The 23,131-nt window shown below is 67.6% G+C and overlaps 3 protein-coding genes across 11 annotated transcripts; 2 read left to right on the top strand and 1 right to left on the bottom strand.

The window, feature by feature from the left end:
• Positions 1-1,298: 1,298 nt before the first annotated feature.
• Positions 1,299-11,160, top strand: E4F1 (E4F transcription factor 1). 6 transcript variants are annotated; one of them, XR_016226317.1, is made up of 14 exons: positions 1,299-1,576; positions 5,007-5,158; positions 5,559-5,664; positions 7,634-7,827; positions 7,908-8,028; positions 8,156-8,293; positions 8,371-8,540; positions 8,807-9,025; positions 9,230-9,338; positions 9,474-9,665; positions 9,755-9,953; positions 10,032-10,180; positions 10,248-10,310; positions 10,385-11,160. XR_016226317.1 is itself a non-coding variant. In XM_051836210.3 (14 exons), exons 1-14 carry the CDS (start codon positions 1,420-1,422, stop codon positions 10,739-10,741), a joined length of 2,352 nt encoding a protein of 783 aa, XP_051692170.3. In that variant the 5' UTR covers positions 1,303-1,419; the 3' UTR covers positions 10,742-11,160. The 6 variants fall into 6 exon arrangements, 2 of the variants coding, with proteins under 2 accessions (XP_051692170.3, XP_051692171.3); XR_016226318.1 differs by having other exon boundaries at positions 1,300-1,576; positions 9,233-9,338; XM_051836210.3 differs by having other exon boundaries at positions 1,303-1,576; positions 9,448-9,665.
• On the top strand, positions 11,156-14,050 carry DNASE1L2 (deoxyribonuclease 1 like 2). 4 transcript variants are annotated; one of them, XM_051836219.3, is made up of 8 exons: positions 11,724-11,838; positions 12,027-12,187; positions 12,306-12,394; positions 12,487-12,570; positions 12,639-12,739; positions 12,818-12,930; positions 13,023-13,274; positions 13,472-14,050. In XM_051836219.3, the coding sequence occupies exons 2-8, from the start codon at positions 12,044-12,046 to the stop codon at positions 13,523-13,525; spliced, it is 837 nt and encodes a 278-aa protein (XP_051692179.1). In that variant the 5' UTR covers positions 11,724-11,838; positions 12,027-12,043; the 3' UTR covers positions 13,526-14,050. The 4 variants fall into 4 exon arrangements, with proteins under 4 accessions (XP_069920217.1, XP_069920216.1, XP_051692179.1 ...); XM_070064116.2 differs by having other exon boundaries at positions 11,156-12,187; XM_008251976.5 differs by having other exon boundaries at positions 12,639-12,930.
• Positions 14,048-22,998, bottom strand: ECI1 (enoyl-CoA delta isomerase 1). Its single transcript, XM_051836223.3, has 7 exons — positions 22,852-22,998; positions 22,671-22,766; positions 17,600-17,727; positions 16,299-16,445; positions 15,860-15,981; positions 15,586-15,764; positions 14,048-14,278 (listed from the first exon to the last, which is right to left on the bottom strand). Exons 1-7 carry the CDS (start codon positions 22,901-22,903, stop codon positions 14,112-14,114), a joined length of 891 nt encoding a protein of 296 aa, XP_051692183.1. The 5' UTR covers positions 22,904-22,998; the 3' UTR covers positions 14,048-14,111.
• Positions 22,999-23,131: the final 133 nt, after the last annotated feature.

The raw sequence follows: 23,131 nt of genomic DNA, 5'->3' as shown, positions 1-23,131 counted from the left end.
CCCACGTGGGTGGCGGGAGGCCCAGGCACTGAGCCATCGCCTGCTGCCCCTGAGTTCCATCAGTGGGAAGGTGGAGCACGGTGGAGCATCGCGCTCCCAGAGGGGGTGCCGGTGTCAAGCGGCAGCTTAGCCCGCTGTGCCACCGCGCCGGCCTCGGGTTGGAGTTCAACCCCCACTAATCTGACTACAGTATTTACAGGCGGGCCTTTGGGAGGTGATTAGGATTAGATAAATTCCCTAGGGGGAGCTCCCACGGCTGAGGGAGAGAGGCCAGGACACAGCAGCACCATACCTCTGTCACATGGTGCCCTGTGCCCTCCTGGGACTCTGCCCCCAGGACGGCTGTCTCTAGCTGTGGCCCTTGACCTTGGAGCAGGACGGTAAGCCAAAAATAGATCTTCAATATACAGCAGAGAACGGCGTACGACCCGGCCGGCTGCACGGCCCTGCTCAGTGCCCCTCCCAGGCTGGGGCCGCGCTTCTGGGCCCTGGGTCCTGCCTCTGTCCTCCCGGGAGACTGGCCTTCCTGGAGGGGCCCTGGCCTGGCCCAGCGGAGAATCGCCGAGCTGGGAGAGCAAGCCCCGTGGGTTCCCACAGCCGGGGCCGCCCTCAGGCAAGGCGCCACCCGCTCTGCGCCTCATCCTTTCATCTTTCCAATGGCGCCTTAAATGAGCTGATCCCATCAAGCGCGCAGCTCCAGACAGCTAGCTAAGTATTACCTGGGAGAGACAGGTACGGGCCGGGCACGGATGTTCGGGGCGGCGCTGGTGGGAGGGAAAGAAGCCTGGTTCACCCGGCCGTGGGTGGACCAGGAGCACGAGCCCAGTGGCAGGCGACACCCGCAGCCCGGGCACAGCCGCGAGTGGGCTGATGGATGACGAGAACGTTCGGAAGCCCTCGGGGCTCTGTGAGCGCGCCCAGGGGTGCTGACCGTGAGCTTTCTGTGAATCGACCCCAGCTAAGAAACACGGAGCCGCCCAGGAGCCCTCTCCGGTGTGACCCCCCGAGGATGACGGGGTGTCGAGCACCCTACCCCTGGCCCGAGCTGACCCTTTGACCCGCCTGCCCTCCTCTCTCCAGGCTCGGAAGCCGGGCGCACCCTCCGCGGGTGTAACCCCAGCCCCGAGTTCCTCGGCTCTGGCCCCGCCCCGCCGCGCCAAGCCGCGCCCATTCGGGCGGTCTTTCCCCTGGCCCCGCCCCTCAGCCTATCAATGCGCTCCCACGCAAGCCCGGCCCCTCCTCGCCCTGGTTCCGCTCTACCCCTGCTCCCTGTGGGCCCCGCCCCCGTCCAGGCCCCGCCCCTCAGCCTGTCCGTCAACCCCGCTCGCCTCCCGTCGTGCCCTCACGCCGGCCTCGGAGCGGCCCGTTGTTATGACGACACGGTCGTAAATCCGCCATCTTCCTGCGGCGCGTTGCGACATGGAGGGCGCGATGGCAGTGCGGGTGACGGCCGCTCATACGGCAGAAGCCCGGGCCGAAGCCGGGAGGGAAGCGGGCGAGGGCGGGGTCGCGGCGGCGGCGGCGGCCTTGGCCCCCGGCGGCTTCCTCGGCCTTCCGGCGCCTTTCAGCGAGGAAGGTAACGGGGCTGGACAGGGCAGGGCGCGGCCGGAGTGCGGGCGGCTCAGCTGGGCTGGCGGAGGCCCGGATGGCCAGAGCCGCGGACGCGACAGACCCTCGCGGGCCCCGGGCCGCCGCTCCCCTCCCGGCCCTCACGGCCTCCCCTGCGGGGCGCGTTCGCAGTACTCACGGGCGGACGCCGCAGCCGCCGGCCCCGCACCCTCGTGCGGACCCCTCCCGCCGCACCTGACAGGCCGCCGGGGCGGGCCGCGCTGGGCGGAGACCCCGGGGCGGGGCCGCGGGGAGGAGCCCGCCCGGCGGGGGCCGCGACCTGCCCCTCGTGGCTCGGACCCGCCGGCGACCGCTGTCATTGCGCACCGGGGGGCCGGCGACCGCTGTCGTTGCGCACCGGGGGGCCGGCGACCGCTGTCGTTGCGCACCGGGGGGCCGGCGACCGCTGTCGTTGCGCACCGGGGGGCCGGCGACCCCGCTGTCGTTGCGCACCGGGGGGCCGGCGACCGCTGTCGTTGCGCACCGGGGGGGCCGGCGACCGCTGTCGTTGCGCACCGGGGGGCCGGCGACCGCTGTCATTGCGCACCGGGGGGCCGGCGACCGCTGTCTGTCGTTGCGCACCGGGGGGCCGGCGACCGCTGTCATTGCGCACCGGGGGGCCGGCGACCGCTGTCGTTGCGCACCGGGGGTCGGCGACCGCTGTCGTTGCGCACCGGGGGGCTGCCGCACAAGCCTCCCCCGCGCGCCGGCTGCCCCGGAGCCCACCCGAAAGGGCCACGTCCTCGACGCCCCCCAGCTGGGAGGGGGCGCTTCAAAAGTTCGTGGAAATTAAGTGATGTTTATTTTGGCGCAAAAACACTGAAATTCATGCCTAGTTTTTTTTTTTTTTTTTTTTTTTTTGACAGGCAGAGTGGACAGTGAGAGAGAGAGACAGAGAGAAAGGTCTTCCTTTGCCGTTGGTTCACCCTCCAATGGCCGCCGCGGCTGGCGCGCTGCGGCCGGCGCACCGCGCTGATCCGATGGCAGGAGCCAGGAGCCAGGTGCTTTTCCTGGTCTCCCATGGGGTGCAGGGCCCAAGCACCTGGGCCATCCTCCACTGCACTCCCTGGCCACAGCAGAGAGCTGGCCTGGAAGAGGGGCAACCGGGACAGAATCCGGTGCCCCGACCGGGACTAGAACCCGGTGTGCCGGCGCCGCTAGGCGGAGGATTAGCCTAGTGAGCCGCGGCGCCGGCCCATGCCTAGTTTTTTTTAATATGTATTTTCCATCAACTTTTTTTTAAGACCCTGCATATGTATGGATTTCAAGATTTTTGGTATCAAAATAAACATTCTTTTTTTAAAAAAAAAAAACTACTTATTTGAAAGGCAGAGTGACAGTGAGAGAGAGAGGGAGACAGAGAGAGAGAGATGGAGAGAGAGGGAGAGAGAGATGGAGAGAGAGGGAGGGAGAGAGAGAGAGGGAGATGGAGAGAGAGGGAGGGAGACGGAGACGGAGGGAGGGAGAGAGAGAGAGAGGGAGACAGAGAGAGAGAGATGGAGAGAGAGGGAGAGAGAGATGGAGAGAGAGGGAGGGAGAGAGAGAGAGGGAGATGGAGAGAGAGGGAGGGAGACGGAGACGGAGGGAGGGAGAGAGAGAGAGAGGGAGACAGAGAGAGAGAGAGAGAGAGGGAGACAGAGAGAGAGAGAGAGAGGGAGATGGAGAGAGGGAAGGAGAGAGAGAGGGAGGGAGACAGAGAGGGAGGGAGAGGTCTTCCATCGCTGATGAACTCCTGGCCGGGTCTGCACCAGGCGGGCGCCAGGAGCCGGAGCTCCATCCAGCCTCGCACACGGAGTCCGGCCCATCAGCAGGAAGCTGTGTGGCCTGGACTCCGGCACCCCGGGCGGCGCCTGACTGCTGCGCCGAGCCCCGTGTGGCTGCGGCACTTCGCGGGCCTTGTTGGGTCCCCCCCCCAGCAGCAGCAAGGCTGTGTGGCTCCTGCCTGGGCCCTGTGGCTCCCCTTGGGACTGCGCGCGTGCTGTGCCGGGAGCCGCGCTGGGGGCACCGCGGCTCCTTGGGGGCTCCGCTGGCTGTGGGACGCAGAGCCGGCCTCGGCTGCCTGGGTGTCCTGGGTGGTAATGGGACGAGGGCCATCTCTTCCTGATCCCCACAGGGCCCGTGGCGCTGTGGTTTCTTCCTCACCCCTCGTTCCGCCTTGCAGGGGGACCGTACCACACGGGCGGTGGGGCAGTGCCTGACTTGGGGCGGGCTGGGCTGGGCGTGTCTGCTTCTGGGGTGGGGGCTCCTTCCATGGCAACTCCAGGGCGCCGAGTCAGACGCAGGGAGCGGCCTGGGAGGGCCCCTCGGAGCGTGGTTTGTGACTGGACCATCCGGGGAGGGCCCCCCGTGGTGGCCTTGGGTGAGTAAGAGCAGTGGTTTGGCCCCTGGTTCATTAATGCAGCAAACATTCTGTGCACCAGACCCGGGCCTGACCTTGACCTGGGACTGAACTGTGAGGTGGAGAGAGCTGGCAGATTCAAGGGAGCAGAGGGGCAGCTTGCCCCGCGCCCACAGCGCTGTCTGGATTGACCCTGACCTCAGGGCAGCAGCCAGCCCCAGCACTCAGGGTTGACCGACCTTGAACCTGAAGCCATTGTCGAGGACGGGAGTGGTCCTCCCTGTTAGCCTGGGGTGACCCCTCGGGGAGCCCCACCTGGCGTCCAGGCTCGAGCAGGGGTGCTGTCGGAGGGGGCGTTAGTGAAGCCCCAAGCTGGTGAGAAGAGTGCTCGTCCAGCGCCGCGGCTCGCTAGGCTAATCCTCTGCCTGTGGCGCTCGCACCCTGGGTTCTAGTCCCGGTTGCTCCTCTTCCAGTCCAGCTCTCTGCTGTGGCCCGGGAGGGCAGTGGGGGATGGTCCAAGTGCTTGGGCCCTGTACCCGCATGGGAGACCAGGAGGAAGCACCTGGCTCCTGGCTTTGCATCGGTGCAGCACCGGCCATAGCAGCCATTAGGGGAGTGAACCAACGGAAAGAAGACCGTTGTCTCTGTCTCACTGTCTATAACTCTACCTGTTAAAAAAAAAAAAAAAAAAGTGGTCACAGACCAGGACCCGCTGCCCCCGTATTGGCCGACGCCCCTTGTCATCTGGGCCGGCCCACTTTGCGAGGCCCCCAAGGGCACATCCTTGCTGGGTCACGCCCCCTCTGAGGTTGGGCTTTGGGCCTGGCAGCCTCCGTGGATCTCTGCAGCGAAGCGTGAGGTCAGGGCCGCCCTGCTGGGTGCTGGTCTCCCTGGGGTGGACCTTGTCCTGCACACCTCCAGGGAGGGGCTGCCCCTGAGGTTAGGGCCCCCAGCAGCCTGGGGAGGGCCGGGCCGGAGCTCTGCTGCTCACTCGGGATGGGGCCCCCAGCCCCCGCCCCAGCCCCAGCCCCAGGCCCTGCTGACAGCACTTCGGTTGCAGATGAGGACGACGTGCACAGGTGCGGCCGCTGCCAGGCCGAGTTCACTGCCTTGGAGGACTTCGTGCAGCATAAAATCCAGAAGGCATGCCAGCGGCCCCCCCAGGAGGCCCTGCCGGCCACCCCTGCTGCCGCGGCGCTGCTGGGCCAGGAGGTGAGCGCCGCCCCGCCCTCCTGCGGCTGGCGTGGGTGACAGAGGGCAGGCGCCGTGCCACTGAGCGCCGAGGGCTGTTCTGTGCTGGCAGCCTGGGGAGGCCCAGCCTCTCAGCAGCCCCTGCCTGAGCCTGCACAGCTGGGGGATGGCCCCTCCTCTCTTGGGGTCTCAGGGTCTCTTTTGGGTCAAGGGCATCATGGTGGCTTTGTCTCGTGTGTTGCCCATGTGGTTCCCCAGGCTCCCACGAGCACAGTGTGGCCCTCTGGGTCTCGCCCGTGGTGCTGAGCCCCTGTGCCGTAGTCCTTGGGGCAATGAGAGCCCCACCCGCCCCCCTCACTGCCCCCTGCACTGCTGTGCACCAGAGGAGCCCGCAGCCACGTCCTCCCTGCCCCTCCCGCAGGTGGTGCCGGCGGCGACAGGCCCGGAGGAGCCCATCACCGTGGCACACATCGTGGTGGAGGCAGCGTCCCTGGCAGGAGACATCAGACATGCCCCTGACCTCGTGGGTAAGCCAGTGGTGTCCGTGCGTGGCCCCTGGGTGGCCCTGGGGCACCGCGGTCAGGGCAGAGGGACCTGTGCTGCCCATCCCTGCGCTCTCCTGAGAGCAGCCAGGGAGTGGGGGGACCAAGGCACTCCGCGCTGCGTCCCCTGTGACTGGACGGCCCCTGGGCACCTGTGGGCACACCCCATTTGTGCGCGATCACAAGTGGGTTGCTGCCTCCTGTCGGTCTCTCCCTGGCTGTCTGTTCCTCCTGGAATCTTTTTCACCTCTGTCAACCCTGGTTCCTGCTTCCCGCCTTCGGCAGCACCATCCGGGGCACCCCCAGCAGCTGGGGGGTCGGTGTGGTGTGAGTGGGTGTCCCACGGCGGCTGCTGCTGGCCCTGACTTGGCCTTCACCTCCGGCGCTCCCTCGTTCTGGCGTGGGGGCGGCGGCCGCTGTCTGCTGTTCACCGGGCTTTTATGAGCTCAGGATGACGCCGCTGAGCCTCCCGGAGGTGCTGGACAGTGGGGAGAGGTGGCGGGGTCTGCGCTGAGTCAGGCTCTCGTTAACGGGGTCACATGAGCAGAGCAGCCTGAGGTCTGGGCGGGGGCGGGGGGCAGCGGGGTAGGTGACTGGGCGTGCAGGTGCTGGACCAGGAAGCTGGCCGGGGCCTGGTGTGGCAGGAGGTTGGGAAGGGAATGGGTCGGGGCCAAGGCAGGTGGGTAGGAAGTAGGCTTGGGCAACAGGTCGGACTGGGCCTTGGGAAGGCCTGGGAGTGACTGGGCAGGAAGAGGGGGTGGAGGCCAGCCCTGGGCTTGGGAAGGGGTGCTGTGTGCAGGCACCTGTGCCGCCTGTCCCAGGGACAGGAGTGTTGTCCGTGGAGGTGGGGCCTGTGCCCTGGCCAACATGTGGCATGTGGTTTCTGGGGCAAGTAGCGTGTTTAGGACAGTGAGTTCCCTGGGTCCTGGCAGCATCTGTAGCTCCCACCCTCTGGCCAGCCAGGCCCCGGGGGCCCATCCCCGATGTCCGGGAGCTCCCAGCCCCTCCTGGGATGCAGGGTTCCTCTCTGGCGCCCCAAGTCCGTTCCGGGCCAGCTGGCCGGCTCAAGGCTGCTACCTGTGCTGCCTGGTGTGCTCAGAGCGGGGCGGTGGCTGTGGCAAGCTCGGCACGGCTGGTCAGAGGGGCAGCCGGGCACCGACCTCGAGGCCCTCTTGCCTCTTCCCTGGAGACAGACTTGTTTGCTGTCTGGGCCGCGTACCCTGGCCCCTGCCCCCTGCAGCAGGTCTCCCTCCTGGGGTGTCGCGTGTGGCGGCCAGCACAGCCCAGAGAGGCCTTAATTGCTTCTGAGTCACGGCTGCTCTCCTCTGTGTGAGGAGCGTGGATGTCAAAACAACGCGGCTGAGCCGGGAGGGCGCGGCCAAGCGGCTTCCCAGCTGTTTCCCACTTGGCATCGTTAACAGCAGAAAGCGTGACTGGTGCTACGGCGTCGCTGTGCGTGTCAGATCAGAACGCCCTGGGGGAGGCCACAGCCTCGTGTCTTCCATGGAGGGCGTCCACGCCCAGGCCTGCATCTGTAGCCTGCTCGCCTGCCCACTCCCTGGCGCCCAGCCGGTGGGCGAGCACGGGGCTTTTCTCTGGCACTGGTGGAAGTGAGTGCAGCGAGCCGGCTAGACGGCAGTGGGCTGAGCTGGCCTGTCCCGTCTGTGCCTGGGCACTGTCACCTCGACCCTCCTGTCCCCTTGGTACCCAGGGGCCGGGTGTCTGCTCGGGGTGGGCCCCTACTGCGTTCATTCTGGGGGCCCTGGCTCCATGGAGTCGCAAGGGGTGTCTCCCTCCCTTTCTAGTGGGGTGTGGAGAGGCTGAGCAGGTCCTGGCTGTCCCTTGGGGCCTCCTGGCAGCTAGCGAGTGCCAGACGCATCCTGGCCTTGGCTGGAGCTGCAGAGGACCCAGGTCTCCCTGGCAGATCCGGGCTCACGGGGACGCCTCTCCTCAGGTGGCGGGCACATCAAAGAGGTGATTGTGGCTGCCGAGGCGGAGCCAGGGGACAGCGCGATGGCAGAGGCCCCGGGCAGCCCGAGCCGTCGGGAGCTGAGTCTTGCTGGGGAGGGCGAGCAGGCCCAGGTCAGGCTGCTGGTGGACAAGGACGGCCGCTACGTGTGCATGCTGTGCCACAAGACCTTCAAGACGGTGAGCCCTGGGCCGTGGGCCAGCTGGGCCCCGCCTGCTCCCGCCAGGGAGGTGCCCTGAGCCTTGCCCCTCCCCCGCAGGGCAGCATCCTCAAGGCCCACATGGTCACCCACAGCAGCCGCAAGGACCACGAGTGCAAGCTCTGCGGGGCCTCCTTCCGGACCAAGGGCTCGCTCATCCGGCACCACCGCCGCCACACAGGTGAACGGGCTGGGGCCCGGGCCAGCACCGCCCAGCGCCCTGCCGGCTGGCCGCCTGTCCCGTGCCCCCGTGAGGTAGAGGCCCCCAGGCCTGCCTTCCGCTGGTCACCTGGCCGTTCCCTGCACAGATGAGCGCCCCTACAAGTGTGCTAAGTGCGGGAAGAGCTTCCGGGAGTCGGGTGCACTGACCCGGCACCTCAAGTCTCTGACCCCGTGCACGGAAAAGATCCGCTTCAGCATGGTCAGCAAGGAGGACGCGCCTGCAGGTCAGCGCGGGGGCGGCCGCGGGGCTCCCGCGTGCAGTGGGGCCGCGCGCCGGGCCTCACTCAGCTCTGCCTTGCAGGGTCCAGCACCTCCACCGTGGGGACGGCTGCACCGTCCTCAGTGACGGAGGAGCCTGTGGAGACGTCGCCCGTGATCCATCTGGTGACAGATGCCAAGGGCACCGTCATCCACGAAGTCCACGTCCAGATGCAGGAGCTGCCCTTGGGCATGAAGGCCTTGGCCCCAGAGGTGGGGGCAGGCCGGGAACCCTCCAGGGGAGGCGCCAGGCCTTGGTCGGGCACTGGTTCCAGCAGGACCACGAGACGCCGCACTCGTGTCGTTGTCCTGGGGGAAGCTCGCTGAAGAGCTGCCCGGAGCGGGGGAGGGGCAGGCCTCGGCTGGGTTCCACCCAGGGGCTGAGGGGCTCCAGGGGGCTCGTGCCTGGCATGGGTCTGCCTTGTGGGGGTGCTGTGGGCCAGGCTGCCTGGCCAGCCCCTGCCCCTTCTCTCCTGCAGCCCCCGGGCCCTGAGGAGCTTCCTGGTCCCGGCGAGGGCAGCCGGGAGAACCTGCTGCACCAGGCCATGCAGAACTCGGGCATTGTCCTCGAGCGGGTCGCTGGGGAGGAGGGGCCCTTGGACCCAGCCCCTCCCGCCAGGCCCAGTCCACAGCCCCTGGGAGACGGCCCCTCGGAACTGCCGCTGCTGGCGGTGGAGCAGATGGAGACAGTAGGGACAGTAGGTGCCTGTGTTCTTCCGGCCGCGGTGGGACTCGGGGTGGGGTGGGGGTGGGGCTGGACCGTGGCGGCCTGGTCACCACGCTGGCCTGGGCCACCAGCCGCTCTGTCCACTGCTCTGTATCCCTGACATGATGGAGCAGAGATGCAGGGGCCCATGGTGCAGCCTGCACTGGGTGCTGCAGGCCTGCCTGTGCTCCCCAAGCAGGTGGCCAGCGAGGCCTCAGCTGTGCCCAAGACCCACCCGTGCCCTCAGTGCAGTGAGACCTTCCCGACGGCAGCCACCCTGGAAGCCCACAAAAGGGGCCATGCAGGTGGGTGGAGGCCCCGGGCAGTGGGCGGCCTACAGGTGACCAGGTGGGCTCGGGGCGGCGGGGCAGACCTGTGGGTGACAGGCCCGGCTGATGGCACATGTGGCCCCAGGGCCAAGGCCGTTCACCTGCATGCAGTGTGGCAAGGCCTTCCCCAAGGCCTACCTGCTCAAGAAGCACCAGGAGGTGCACGTGCACGAGCGCCGCTTCCGCTGCGGGGACTGTGGGAAGCTGTACAAGACCATCGCCCACGTGCGCGGCCACCGGCGCGTCCACTCGGATGAGCGGCCCTACCCTTGTCCCGAGTGCGGCAAGCGCTACAAGACCAAGGTGGGCGTCTGGCCTCTGACCTTGCTGCCCAGCCCCCACCCTCGAGCCCCCGTGTCCCCCGGCCGCCCGCACTGACTGGGTCTCCACAGAATGCGCAGCAGGTGCACTTCCGGACACACCTGGAGGAGAAGCCGCACGTGTGCCAGTTCTGCAGCCGCGGCTTCCGGGAGAAGGGCTCTCTGGTGCGGCACGTGCGGCACCACACGGGCGAGAAGCCCTTCAAGTGCTACAAGTGCGGCCGCGGCTTTGCCGAGCACGGCACGCTCAACCGGCACCTGCGCACCAAAGGTTGGGGCGCCAGGCGGCGGCGGGGAGGGCGAGGAGGAGGGCCGGGTGCTGCCGAGCCCTGACCGAGCGCCCGCGCAGGGGGCTGCCTGCTGGAGGTGGAGGAGCTGCTGGTGTCGGAGGAGAGCCCCGCCGCCGCCGCCGCTGCCGCCGTCCTGGCCGAGGACCCGCACACCGTGCTGGTGGAGTTCTCCTCCGTGGTGGCCGACACCCAGGAGTACATCATTGAGGTGGGTGTGGGGCCGGAGGGGCCGGCGGGGCTTGGGGCAGCCCCGGCTGAACTCTGCCTCCGCGCAGGCCACCGCAGGGGACGCAGAGACCAGTGAAGCCACGGAGATCATCGAGGGCACCCAGACGGAGGTGCGGGGCAGGGTGGGGCGGGGCGGGGGCGGCTGGGCTCCCGGGCAGCCCCTCACTGAGCTGGGCCCCTGCAGGTGGACAGCCACATCATGAAAGTGGTGCAGCAGATCGTGCACCAGGCCAGCGCCGGGCACCAGATCATCGTGCAGAACGTGACCATGGACCAGGAGGCGGCGCTGGGTCCCGAGGCGGCTGCGGCAGACACCATCACCATCGCCACCCCCGAGAGCCTGACGGAACAGGTGGCCATGACGCTGGCTTCGGCCATCAGCGAGGGCACGGTGCTTGCAGCCCGCACGGGCGCAGGCGGCTCAGAACAGGCTACTGTGACCATGGTGTCCTCGGAGGACATCGAGATCCTGGAGCACGGCGGCGAGTTGGTCATCGCCTCGCCAGAGGGCCAGCTCGAGGTGCAGACGGTCATCGTGTAGCCTGGGGCTGCGCCTCCCGAGAGCTGGACCTGGGGTGGGCCCTGAGGTGCAGACGGTCACCGTCTAGCCTGGGCTGCGCCTCCCGAGCTGGGCCTGGGGTGGGCCCTGAGGTGCAGATGGTCACCGTCTAGCCTGGGCTGCGCCTCCCGAGCTGGGCCTGGGGTGGGCCCTGAGGTGCAGACGGGAGCCGTCTAGCCTGGGGCTGTGCCTCCCGAGCTGGGCCTGGGGTGGGCCCTGAGGTGCAGACGGTCACCGTCTAGCCTGGGGCTGCACCTCCCAAGCTGGGCCTGGGGTGGGCCCTGAGCTGTCCGCGCCTGCCCGGCCCAGTGCAGAGAAGACAGCCCAGAGGCCAGGCTCCTGGGCACAGTGGAGCAGTGTAAATAGTTTTTCTGTTGCTTTACAATAAAATGTGAAACCTTGCGGCCTGTGATGTTACTGCAGTGGCTGCCTTGGGGCCGGCAGCACCTGCCTGCCTGGGCCACTCTGCCCCGGGCCTCCCGCCAGCCCTGGCGGCGCCTCGGTGGTGTGTGGGCGTCGCTGGCATGCCGACAGGCAGCCTGTGCTGCCCTGCCCAAGCTGTGACCCCCGGCTTCCCCGGGCCTGCCGGGCTGGGTGGAAAGGGTCCTGGGGCTGCCGTGGCCGGGAGCTCCCAGCCTCAGCGTCTACGTGCGCGTTCTCAGTGGTGGGCACCGGTGTGGGGGCAGCGCGGCAGATGCTGGCTTCCCGGATTCCTCTGCCTTGTCCCCTGGAGGGGACCCACCTCAAGGAGCGGGCCCTGGCGGGTGGGGAGGACAGGGCCTGTGGGCATGGCGGACCCCCTACTCCAGGCTCAGGGCACCAGAGCTGGCTCAGGACAGACTGTCTCCTGCCCTTGGGGCTCTCCCTGGGAATGGGGGCCGGGAATCCCGGCACCATCTTGATGGAAGGGGTGGGACCGAGGGCAGCTGGCCCCTCCCTGTGCCAGGGCCAAGGCCTCAAATACCAGCTGGGCTCTGATGCCACAGCTGCTACGCCACACACAGGCCCCGGACAAGAAGCCTGACTCCCACTGGGACCAGGAGCCCTGAGCCTCGGGCACCACCTCATCAGCAAACCAGGTGAGTCCCGCAGGGCTGGCTTGGGCTGGGAAGAAGACAAACAGGGTCCTTCCCCTGGGGCCCTGGCTCCCAGCAGTGAGGGGGGCAGAGGGCCCTGGGCACCTCTCCCGGGAGTGCAGGGAGGACGCGCCTTCTGGCTGCCAGCGGGGACAGGGTGGCCGGAGCCCACTGAGCCGCGTCCCTCCCAGCCGTTCTGCTCCAGGCCATGGCCGGGCCCCGGGCCCTGCTGGCCTTGCTCTGGGCGCTGGCAGCCGTCGGGGCCACGGCTCTGCGCATCGGAGCCTTCAACATCCAGAGTTTTGGCGACAGCAAAGTGTCGGACCCGGCCTGCGGCAGTGTCATCGCCCAGGTGAGGCCGGAGGCGGCGGGTGGGGTTTCGGGACGGGATGAGGATGCAGCTGGGATCCGCGGGCGGGCGGGCGGGTTGTGACCGTGTGTAACCCCGCACCTGCCGGCTCCTCCCCCAGATCCTGGCTGGGTATGACGTGGCCCTGGTGCAGGAGGTGCGGGACCCGGACCTGAGTGCCGTGTCCGCGCTCATGGAGCAGATCCACAGGTGCGGCGGGCAGGGCCCCGCGTCGCGCCCCCCGCCCAGGTGCCCAGGTCTCGGCTCGGTGCCCTGACGGGGCCTGGCCCGTGTCTCGGCAGCGTGTCCAAGCATGAGTACGGCTTTGTGAGCAGCAAGCCGCTGGGCCGGGACCAGTACAAGGAGATGTACCTGTTTGTCTACAGGTGAGGGGCCGCGGGCAGGGGGCTGGGCTGGAGGGGTCGGTCAGCGCGACACCCTCCTCTGCTCCCAGGAAGGACGCGGTGTCCGTGGTGGACACGTACCAGTACCCAGACCCGGAGGACGCCTTCAGCCGAGAGCCTTTCGTGGTCAAGTTCTCGGCCCCTGGCTCCGGTGAGGCTGGCTCTGCCCCCAGGTCCCTGCCCCCAGACCCCGGCGTCAAGGCTGACGTGCCCACCCTGCACCCCGCAGCTGCCCGGGAGCTGGTGCTGATCCCGCTGCACGCCGCCCCGCACCAGGCCGTGGCCGAGATCGACGCCCTCTACGACGTGTACCTGGACGTGATTGACAAGTGGGGCTCGGACGTAAGCCCCCCGTCCCTCAGTCCCGGGCTCTGTGGGCACGCCCTGGGGGCCTGAGCCCTGCCGGGTGGCAGACTCAGAGCCGGTGCCCGCAGGACATGCTGTTTCTGGGCGACTTCAACGCCGACTGCAGCTACGTGCGGGCGCAGGACTGGGCCTCCATCCGCCTGCGCAGCAGCGAGGTCTTCAAGTGGCTCATCCCGGACAGCGCGGACACCACCGTGGGCAACTCGGACTGCGCCTACGACCGCATCGTGGCCTGCGGCGCCCGCCTGCGCAGGAGCCTGAAGCCCCAATCGGCCACCGTGCACGACTTCCAAGAGGAATTCGGCCTGGACCAGACCCAGGTATGTCCCGCGGGGCAGGCATGCAGGAGGGGCCCCCGGGCTCACCTGGCCTCCCCCCACCCTCCACTCCTGCTCGTGGCCACAGACCCCCAGGGGCTGGTCCCTCTGTGGGCCCCGGCTTTCCCAGGCAGGGCCACAGGGGAGGGCAGACTGCCTTGCCACAGTCCCTGAGGCGCCAACCCCTCCCTGCCCTCCAGGCTCTGGCCATCAGCGACCACTTTCCTGTGGAGGTGACCCTCAAGTCCCGCTGACAGCAGGCCTGGCCGGGGCAGGCCACCTGCAGACTCAGGCCAAGAGGAAGGGGCCCCGGTGAGGCTGTGGGGCAGGGCCAGCTGGGTGTGGGCCAGCGAGGGGCCCTCGGCGGTGCTCAGTACACAAGCCAGCTGCGGCCGGGTCAGCTCCAGGCCTGTGTGTCCTTTCTCAGGGCCGGCCCCTCCAGGGCACAGCCTTCGTGCAGCCCAGCCCCTCAAGGACGTCTCCTGTCCCAGGGCCGGGGGAGGCCGCCTGCCGGCCCTCCTTACACAGGTGTAAGTGAGCCAAGTGCGGCCAGCACAGCGGGGGGCCGACGCCCCAGGCCAGCTTCCTGGGCTGTGCTCGCCCACTCCCGCGGGACCCTCGGGTACTCGTATCCGGGCCCTGTCCACCCCACAGTGGCAACATCGCCGAGGTCCAGCCGACGCTGCCCTCCCCTGGGTGGTGGGGTTGGGGGGTGCTGGGCTACAGGGAACAGAGACTCTTAGCCAAGGTCAACAAAATAAAGGACTGGAGGCATCTTACACTGAAAGCCACCTTGTTTAAAACCTCGGGGCCAGGCGCCGGCTCGGGGCCAGGGCAGCCTCAGCCCTTCTTCTGTCTGAGCCTCTTCAAGTAGGCTTGCAGCGACTTCTGGATGGAGTCTCGGGACACGAAGCTGACGAAGTTCTGGACGTCGGCGTCGCGCTGCCGGAGCAGGTGGTCCGCCGTGGCCTTGCGCATCAGCCTCTTGGTCAGCTGCCGCGCGTGCTCTAAAGAAAGAGGGTCCACCTGGGTCCCAGCCAGATGGGGGGCCCGCCCCGTCCACACTCTGGGGGCAGCGTGGAAGCCCAGGACAGCCACCAGGAGACAGGCACAGTCAGCTGACCCACCGCCTCCCACTGCCTCCACAAACAGGCTACTTATAGACACCGCTTTTTAATCCTGTTTCTATGGAATCATGTTATTGACAGCATTCCTTCTAATTTTTTTTAAATGTTTGTTTATTTGAAAGAGAGAGGGAGAGGTCTTCCATCTGCTGGTTGACTCCCCACATGGCTGCAACGGCCGGAGCTCGGCCAGGCTGAAACCAGGTCACTCCGGGTCCCCCACGTGGGTGCAGGGCCCCAGCGCTTGGCCGTCCTCTGCTGCCTTCCCAGGCCACAGCAGGGAGCTGGATTGGAAGTGGAGCAGCTGGGACTTGAACTGGCGCCCGTACAGGATGGCAGAGCTGCAGACGGTGGCTTTGCCCGCTGTGCCCTGGCCCCGGCCCCTTGAGAGCTAAGGGCAGCAAGCAAGCAGCATTTGTCCAGCTGCAGGAGCCAGGGGCCCAGGCTGCGCCCCGCGGGCGTCTCTGCAGGGCCGGCCCAGTCCGCTGCTCCACTTCCCATGCCATTCTCTGCTGCCGCACCCCCCTGGGAGACCAGGACCGAGCTCCTGGCGCCGCCTGGGGCCAGCCCTGGCTACTGTGGCCATTTGGGGAGCGAATCAGTGGGTGGAAGATTCTCTCTCTCTGCCTTTCAAAAAAACCATCTTTGTTACGACATGAAGAAATTCTGTGAAAGCCCCGTCTCCACTCCCGTAAAGCCTGCGGGCACCCGCGCGTTTCGGCGCCTGATCTGCGCCCCGCACGGCTCCATCCGGCTCTTTCCGGACAGGTTTGTGGTCTTTGTCCATCTGACCTGCCCGGCTTCTACTGCCAGACACGCAGCTCCCCGGCCGTCTCTGCGGCCGGCTGAGGTGCAGCGCGTCCTCCAAGCACGTGTGCATCCCCTGACCGCCTGTCTAGACCCGGTCAGTGTGGCTCCGTTTGGACAAAGTCTCTACAGGGCAAACAGGTGGAGACCATCACCCGAAGTGCACCAGCAGGCGCTTCTACGGGAAGGGGGAGGGAGAGACACACAGGGACAGAGGCAGGCCTGGGGCGGGCAGAGGCGTGTCCACAGCTCGCCTTTGGAGCCGTGGCCGCCGCAGCTGTGAGACCCAGCTTCTGTGCCTGGAAGCCGCCCGCTTGGTGGCCCGGGGTTGGGGACAGTCCTGGGCCGTCTCCCTCTGCTGGGGACCCGCGGCTGCCCCTCACCTGGAATGGCCATCCACTGGGCCATCACTGAGAGCGCCGTGCTCTGCACCTGGTCCTCGGGCACCACGCGGTCCACCAGGCCCACCCTGAGGGCCTCCGCCGGCGGGAACAGCAGCCCCAGCTGCAGGGCCTGCTCTGCGACCCGGTGCCCGACGGTGTTCACGAGGGTGTCTTTGAACCTGGGACACACACACACAGGCTCACCTGGGCCCTGGGCTCCCCGGAGGGTCAGTGCAGCACGGGGGGCACGTGGCACCAGCGCGGCCAGCCTTACCAGAAGGGGGCGACGATGCCCAGCTGCGTCTCGTTCAGCCCGATGGTGTACTTGGGGTTGTCCGCCATGACGCGGTAGTCGCAGGTGAGGGCCATCAGGCAGCCTCCAGCCGGGCAGGCTCCCTGCAGGAGGAGCGGCCTGCTCTGCGGGGCCTGCGCCCGCACCAGCCCGAGGGGAGGGGGCGGGGCGGGGTGGGCCCAGGCAGCCCTGCTTCCTCCTGCCTCCTGCCTGGCCACAGCGAGGCTTCCAAAGCGTGCACCCACTGCCCGCCCGCTCCCTGTCCCCGAGACCCCGGGGCCCGCTCCCACCCGCCGTGCTCGTCAGCAGTGCCCCTGAACACCCCCATCCCTTGGGGACCTTCCCAGGGCAGAATCACGCTCCCCACCCACCAGGGCGGTCTCCCAGTGAGCTACGGAGGACACCCAGGGAGGGGACTCACGTTGATGGCGGCAACCAGCACCAGGTTAGACAGGTAGAGCCGCAGCCACAGCTCCTGCACAGCCTTCCAGTACTCGGCGTAGTGGGCAGGGTTCCTCCCGCACATCTCCGTCAGGTCCAGGCCAGCCGAGAAGACGCTGGGGCAGTCCTAGGGGCGTGGCCCGGGTCAGGCACCCGTCAGGGCCCACCTCCTGGCTGGCCTCGCCCCACTAGGGCCAAGGGAGCCCACGGTGCACAGGGGACAGCAGGATTAGGGCCAGGGCCCCAGAGTGACAGGTGCTCCCCCAGGAGCCCGAAGCTGGGGCCCCAGTCTCCCTCGACTTCCCAGAACTCTCTCCAGCCAAGCCGGGGAAGAGAACAGGTGCTGCTCCGGGATGCCTGCAGCCGCTCTGCGCACCTGAGCACACCCAGGCAGCAAGCGCAGGTGCAGCGGGCACGCCTGGCACAGCCAGCCACGGGGTCCGACTGCCCAAAGGCTCAGGCAAGCTGCAGGCCGTGCAGGCCAGGAGCAGGGGGCACGCTGCGAGGACGCCGGTCCAACACGGCTCCCAGGGACGCTGAGGGAGCAGCGGGCAGGCAAAGGGTTCCACCAGGACGGTGATGCTCACCAGGGGTCAGCACAAACTCCCAGGACACAGCCGAGACGGCTCATGGCCGCCATGCGGAAAGCCCGCAGGTGGGTCCTGCAGGCCGCCACGGGCCCTGGGCAGGCGGCAAAGGCCCTGTTCCCTCTGTGTGCTGTGCGGGCTCCCCGTGTGTGGGACAGGGGACGGGGGCACCGCTGTCCACTCCCCGTCCTGACGGGCTCCCTCTCTGCTCTGTGACTTAAAAACACCCAGTGGAGGGGGGAGCAGCAGTCACTCCAAATCCAGCGGCTGCCGGCGGGACACGGCGCCGGCCATCCCATGCCCGCACTGACTCTCGTGCTGAACTTCGCCGCGCCGTTCCGGCAGCCCCGGCCCTTTGGGAACACAGACCAGGGACCTCCTCGTGCCACGCGTCGGCTGCAGAAGCCCCCACATCCCAGCTCCGGAGGACAGCAGGGCAAAGCAGGAACCGGGCCAGAGCAGGGCTGTGGGCCAGGCGAGCGCCATGAGCCTGCCCTCGCGTGCACACAGGGCCTCTGAAGGTCATCAGGGAGGCCGCACGGCGGGACAGTGTGCTTGTGAGGGACACCACGGCCACCAGAGGTGGGGGCGTGGCCTGGGGACAGGTGTGCCTCGGGCACGGTGGCACGGCGCGCCCCTGGGTGACGGCAGCGTGGGGACCAGCTCGCACTGTGCTCTGGGCCCGGGCACCCACCGAGGTGAGGACGACGCCCCGGAAGCCCTTGTCATTCTCCAGCTTCTCCAGGCTGATGACGAACTCCGTGAGGAACTGCAGGCTGAGGCTGTTCACGGGGGGGTTCTTGAATCTCATCACGGCGACCCCTAAGTGGAAGCGCGAGGAAGGAGGCTCACACCCAGCACAGGAGCGGGAGGGACAGACAGCGAGGCGGCTCTTCCACCACCGGCGCACTCCCCACACGACTGCCAGGCCGGGGCGGGGAGCCAGGAGCCCCAGCCTGGTCCTGCCGCCTTGCCAGGCACGGAGCAGCTCTGTGTGCTCCTCGCACGGGCGCTCTGCCGTGGGACGCCGACGTCCCGGGCGCCGGCCCCTGGCTGCGAGGTTCCTGGGCACAGAGGGCGAGGTCCCTGCAGTAAGCGCCCTCGGGATGTGAGGGCCCTCAGGCAGCCCCTCTGCCCCCGCCTCACAGCACGGGGACGGCGTGTGAACACGCACACACTGTCCTGCTGTGACGAGGGAGACACGGACACGAGGCCGCCGGCACCTGCTCCTCCCCACTCGCCCGTAACAGCCGGGACTTGATCGGGCCGCAGCTGGCAGCTGAATCCAACCGCTCCAGCCGGGCCGTCACCGCTGCGGCTGGGCTCCGGACGCAGGCACTCTGGTGAGGGACGCGGGGTCCCAACAGCTGACACGCAAGGCCAACCACTTGCCCCGTTCAGAAACAAACACACACGGGCCGCTGCTGTGGTGCAGCCGGTAGAGCCACTGCCTGCGGTGCTGGCATCCCATGTGGGTGCAGGTTCGAGTCCTGGCTGCTCCCCTTCTGACCCAGCTTCCTGAGATGGCCTGGGAAAGCAGCAGCAGATGGCCCGAGTGCTTGGGCCCCTGCACCCGCATGGGAGACCTGGAGAAAGCTCCTGTCTGTCCCAGCTCTGGCCATTTTGGCCACTTGAGGAGTGAACCAGAAGATGGAAGATCTCTCTCTGTCTCTTCCTCTTTGTAACTCTGCCTTTCAAATACATTTTTTAAAAAATATTTATTTAGGCCGGCGCCGTGGTTCACTAGGCTAATCCTCTGCCTGCGGCACCAGCACACTGGGTTCTAGTCCCTGTCAGGGTGCCAGATTCTGTCCCGGTCGTTCCTCTTCCAGGCCAGCTCTCTGCTGTGGCCAGGGAGTGCAGTGGAGGATGGCCCAGGTGCTTGGGCCCTGCACCCCATGGGAGACCAGGAGGAAGCACCTGGCTCCTGGCTTCGGATCAGCGCGGTGCGCCAGCCGCAGCGGCCATTGGAGGGTGAACCAATGGAAAAAGAAAGACCTTTCTCTCTGTCTCTCTCTCTCACTGTCCACTCTGCCTGTCAAAAAATTTATTTATTTATTTATTTGAAAGGCAGAGTTAACAGAGAGCCAGAGAGGGAGACAGACAGACAGACAGACAGAGGTCTTCCATTTTGCTGGTTCACTCCTCAACTGGCCGCAACGGCCGAGCGGCGCTGATCCGAAGCCAGGAGCCAGGAGCCTCTTCCGGGTCTCCCACGTGAGTGCAGGGTCCCAAGGACCTGGGCCATCTTCTACTGCTTTCCCAGGCCACAGCAGAGAGCTGGATAGGAAGAGAAGCAGCCGGGACTCGAACCGGTGCCCAAATGGGATGCCAGCACTGCAGGCAGCGGCTTTACCCGCTACACCACAGCGCCGGGCCCTCAAATATTTCTTAAAAAATCAAACACACGACACAAAAACACAAAACCAGGAGCTCAATCCGGCCTCCCACGTGGATGGCAGGAGCCCACGCCCTGGGCCACCTGCTCTGCCTTCCCAGGCCCATCAGCGGAAGCTGGATGCAAAGTGGAGCAGCCGAGGCTCCAACCAGCGCTCACGCGGGATGCTGGCGCCCCCAGATGGTGGCTTAACCGGCTGCACCACAATGCCGGGGGCCGCACCCACAAGGCCTCACAAGGGCCCAGACCCTGTAGGTGCCACTCGGAGAGCCTGCCTCGCCCCTCACCCCAGCGTGTGTGCAGGCCCTGCAGCCGCGGCAGGCGTGGCCCTGGCTGGCCCTGGGCCTCAGGCTGCTTCCAGCCCATCCTCACGGGAGCCCGCCTGCAGCCCAAGGCTCCGCGTCCTGCCCCACAGCACCTGTCTCCTCGGAGATCTTTGGGAAGGCGAGACACTGCCAAGGAGAGCCGGGAGACGGGGCGGAAGCCGCTGCGGACTCTGGGGGTGGGGACCAGCGTGTGGCTGACCTGGGGGGTGGGGACCAGTGCATGGCTGACCTGGGGGGTGGGGACCAGCGTGTGGCTGACCTGGGGGTGGGGGTGGGGGGATGGGGACCAGCGTGTGGCTGACCTGGGGGTGGGGGTGGGGACCAGCGCGTGGCTGACCTGGGGGTGGGGGTGGGGACCAGCGCGTGGCTGACCTGGGGGTGGGGGTGGGGACCAGCATGTGGCTGACCTGGTGGTGGGAGTGGGGGTGGGGACCAGTGCGTGGCTGACCTGGGGGTGGGGGTGGGGACCAGTGCATGGCTGACCTGGGGGTGGGGGTGGGGATGGGGGTGGGGGTGGGTCCAGTGCGTCACCCGCCCCCGCAGAGGCAGGCAGGAATGATCGGGTTTGGGGTTAAAACAGGCCAGCTCTTGTTAATGCTGAAAAGCAGGCTCCTCTCCCCTCCCAGTGAGCACACAACAAAGCGTCAGAGTAAGTCACAGAATCAGCCAAACGACATCCCACAGGCTCCACGGCTTCCTCACCCAGCGCCCGCCCGCCTTCCTCACCTTCCTCACCCTCCTCACCCAGCGCCCGCCAAGCCCTCAGCAGCAGAGAATCAGGCCAAAGTTCAGCCACGCCCCCAGCGCCATCAGAGCACCTGCTGGTCCTCGCCCCAGGGCCTGACAGAAGCCAAGGCCACCGGCACAAAGAAACGGGTGCCCTGCGTCACTACAGAAACCAGAGGTGGCCCGAGGCGCTGACCCCTGAGAAAAACAAACAGCAGGCAACGGGAGCCTGCGTCCCCCGGAACCCAGCGTGCTGAGGGCCAGGCGAAGTCAGGAACCATGGCGGCGGTGGACGGAGGGACAAGACAGAAAACCCAGAGGCTGCCAGAGCCCAGGACAGACCAGGGCCGAAGCCCCGCCCCGCCCCTTCTTAGGAAACAGGGTCCTGTCAATCAGCAGCAGGCATCGGTTGCAATGGTTCAGGTGCTGCTTGGGGCCGGGACCCTGCATCTCAGGGTGCCTGGTTTGAGTCCCACCTCTGCTTTGGATCCAGATTCCTGCTAACGCACGTCCTGGAAGGTGGCCGTGGTGGCCCAAGTCCCCAGCCTCCCACCATCCGTGTGGGAGAACCAGACGGGGTTCCAGCTCTTGGCTTCCCCCACCCCCCAGACAGATCTGTCACTCAAACAAAATGGGAAAGGGGGCGGGGGGAGGTGTGCGTGAAGCAGGCGAACCCCTGTGGCTAAACTAGCCGTGAAATTCATTTAAAAAGACATAAGTGAGGTGGCCTGGGATCCATGATGCCTGGAGTCCTTACCCGAGGTGAAGGACAGGTAAGAAGCCACCAGGAGCCGGAGGAGGCCGGGAGGGAGCCCTACCGTGGGCTGTGATGCTTGCCAGCAGCCCCGGGCACCAGGGCGGGCACCGTCCTCAACAGGAGCCAAGCAGCCCTGCAGAGGGTTTGCTCAGACCCCGTGGCCGAGGACGTCGGCTGCGGGTCTCCCGCACCTGCAGGCCTCCTGCCAAGCCGCCCACCCGCTGGACACCCGGCCTGGCCTTGACCGGCTGCCCCGCAGAGGCAGCTGCCTGCCGCCAGTTCTGTTCGTTAGGAGTGAAAGCCCGACCTTGGCCTGATGGAGCCCTCTCCACCGTCCACCCCGAGCCCGAGCACACGGGCTCAGCCGAGGATTCCGCCTCTTCTGAAGGGACAGCTGGCAGTGTCCCCACAGTCCCCGTCCGCGTCACTCTGTCCTTGTCGACACGGTCAGTTCTCCCCTGTCCTTCCCTTGAGTCCCAAGTCCTGTGTCCTCGTGGGAGTAGGCACTGGTCTTATTTCTTCAGGAGAGAAATCTCAGACAAAAAGACCGTGCAAGGCCCAACCCTGGTGGTGAATATGGCTCAGCTCGCTGACTGCAGACCAACAGCCTTCAACGCCCGGCCTGCAGTGCAGCCTCGGAGACGCCTGCCCTGGTGGGCCCCGTGGCCTTTCCCGGGCCCAGCGGTCTCTGCCTGCTCCACACACCCTCCCCTGGGAACGAGAGCTGGTACTTGACGGCAAACGGGCAGACTGGCACCTGGCTACAGGTGCACCCAGGGCAGACGCCTCAGGAAAGCGATGGGCCTGGAGCGAAGGACACCTGCCTCTCATGGGGAGGGGCTGGGCTCACCGCCTGCGCAGGCAGAGCTGGGGGCTCTGAGAGTGGGGTCCCTGTCACTCGTGGGGCTTCAGCCCCCAGCCCAGTCCTGGCTGCTGCCGGCATTTGGGACATGGAGCCAGTTCTCTCGCTCGCGTGTATTTAACAACTGCTGAAGTCCCGGAAGCAAGCTCCCTGACCTGGCTCGGAAGCTGACCGGGCAGTGGCAGAAGGGGGCACACCGGGGCAAAGGTCACGAGGTTAGAGGTGAACCTGAGCAGGACGCACTGTTCTTTCAAGGACATAGCCGAGCAGAACCGAAAACCGGCTTCAGGGCAGGAAACAGGTCTCTCCACGCTTCGCCCCCGCCTGGAGCTGCCCCCGGCCCGCCTGCCCCCTGCCCGTGAGCCCCGGAAGCCGCCACTGCCACCGCACTTCGGCCATTCCGGGGCGGGGTCCCGCCGAGGGCGCCTCGCAGGAAGCGGAATTCAGCCGACTCCATCTCGGCCACAGACGCGGCTTCTGCATCACGCACGCTCCCACGTCTGCCTGACGCGCGCACACGCTCGAATCCGCCCCACGACCCGGGCGCTCGCGGCCTGGCGCAGGGCCGGGGCGGGCCGCCCGAGGAGTCGGAACTGCGGCTCCCCGCCCCCGCCTCGGCGTCCCTCCCACGTCCGCCGCGCCCCCGTCCCCACACCGAGCCGCCGGCACCCTGGGGCCCCCGCGCGCCCCGCTCACCTGCGGCCGGGTCCGGCTCCACCAGCACCCGCTGGCTCGAGAAGCGCCGCGCGCCGTCCCCGCCGCCGCCGGCCGCCCGGCGCGCCAGCCCGGCTCCTGCGAACGCGGAGGGAGGCGCGTCAGCCCCGGCCGTCGGCCCCGCGGCCCCCCGGCCCCGCGCCCCCCGGCGCCGGCCACGCACCCGCGAGGAGCAGGGCGCGCACGGGACCGCGCGCCCCCGCCGCCAGCGCCATCTTGGCCGGACCGTGCCTGGGTCTCGCGCCCCTGTGCGGCCTCGCTCCCAGGGGCGGGGCTCGGCGCCCCTCCCTCCCGCAGCCCCGCCCCCGGCCGCCGCCAGTGACTTGAACCCCTCCCCAGAGACCCCGCCTGGGGCTCTGGCTTTGGGGTCAAGCTCCTTCCCGGTAAGGCGGAGCCCCAGGAGGAAGAGGGGTGTGCAGGGCGTAGGCCCTTTGTCCACCCGC

This window comes from Oryctolagus cuniculus, chromosome 19 (assembly GCF_051225735.1).
Source record: "Oryctolagus cuniculus isolate XC-2025 breed Fujian yellow rabbit chromosome 19, ASM5122573v1, whole genome shotgun sequence".
In the NCBI taxonomy this organism is placed as follows: domain Eukaryota; kingdom Metazoa; phylum Chordata; class Mammalia; order Lagomorpha; family Leporidae; genus Oryctolagus; species Oryctolagus cuniculus.
This window is presented reverse-complemented; position numbering and strand designations above follow the sequence as displayed.

Excerpts from the sequence above, each read along its gene's own strand:
- ECI1 (XM_051836223.3), bottom strand. The coding sequence starts at position 22,903 with ATGGCGCTGGCGGCGGGGGCGCGCGGTCCCGTGCGCGCCCTGCTCCTC. Across the intron at positions 15,982-16,298 it reads TGCTGGTTGCCGCCATCAAC|GGAGCCTGCCCGGCTGGAGG; the intron begins GTGAGTCCCCTC and ends CTCCTCCTGCAG. Across the intron at positions 14,279-15,585 it reads CCAGTGGATGGCCATTCCAG|AGCACGCGCGGCAGCTGACC; the intron begins GTGAGGGGCAGC and ends CTCTTTCTTTAG.
- E4F1 (XM_051836210.3), top strand. The coding sequence starts at position 1,420 with ATGGAGGGCGCGATGGCAGTGCGGGTGACGGCCGCTCATACGGCAGAA. Across the intron at positions 9,026-9,229 it reads AGATGGAGACAGTAGGGACA|CAGGTGGCCAGCGAGGCCTC; the intron begins GTAGGTGCCTGT and ends GTGCTCCCCAAG. Across the intron at positions 9,666-9,754 it reads GCAAGCGCTACAAGACCAAG|AATGCGCAGCAGGTGCACTT; the intron begins GTGGGCGTCTGG and ends GGGTCTCCACAG.
- DNASE1L2 (XM_070064115.2), top strand. The coding sequence starts at position 12,044 with ATGGCCGGGCCCCGGGCCCTGCTGGCCTTGCTCTGGGCGCTGGCAGCC. Across the intron at positions 12,395-12,486 it reads CTCATGGAGCAGATCCACAG|CGTGTCCAAGCATGAGTACG; the intron begins GTGCGGCGGGCA and ends GTGTCTCGGCAG. Across the intron at positions 13,275-13,471 it reads TCGGCCTGGACCAGACCCAG|GCTCTGGCCATCAGCGACCA; the intron begins GTATGTCCCGCG and ends CCTGCCCTCCAG.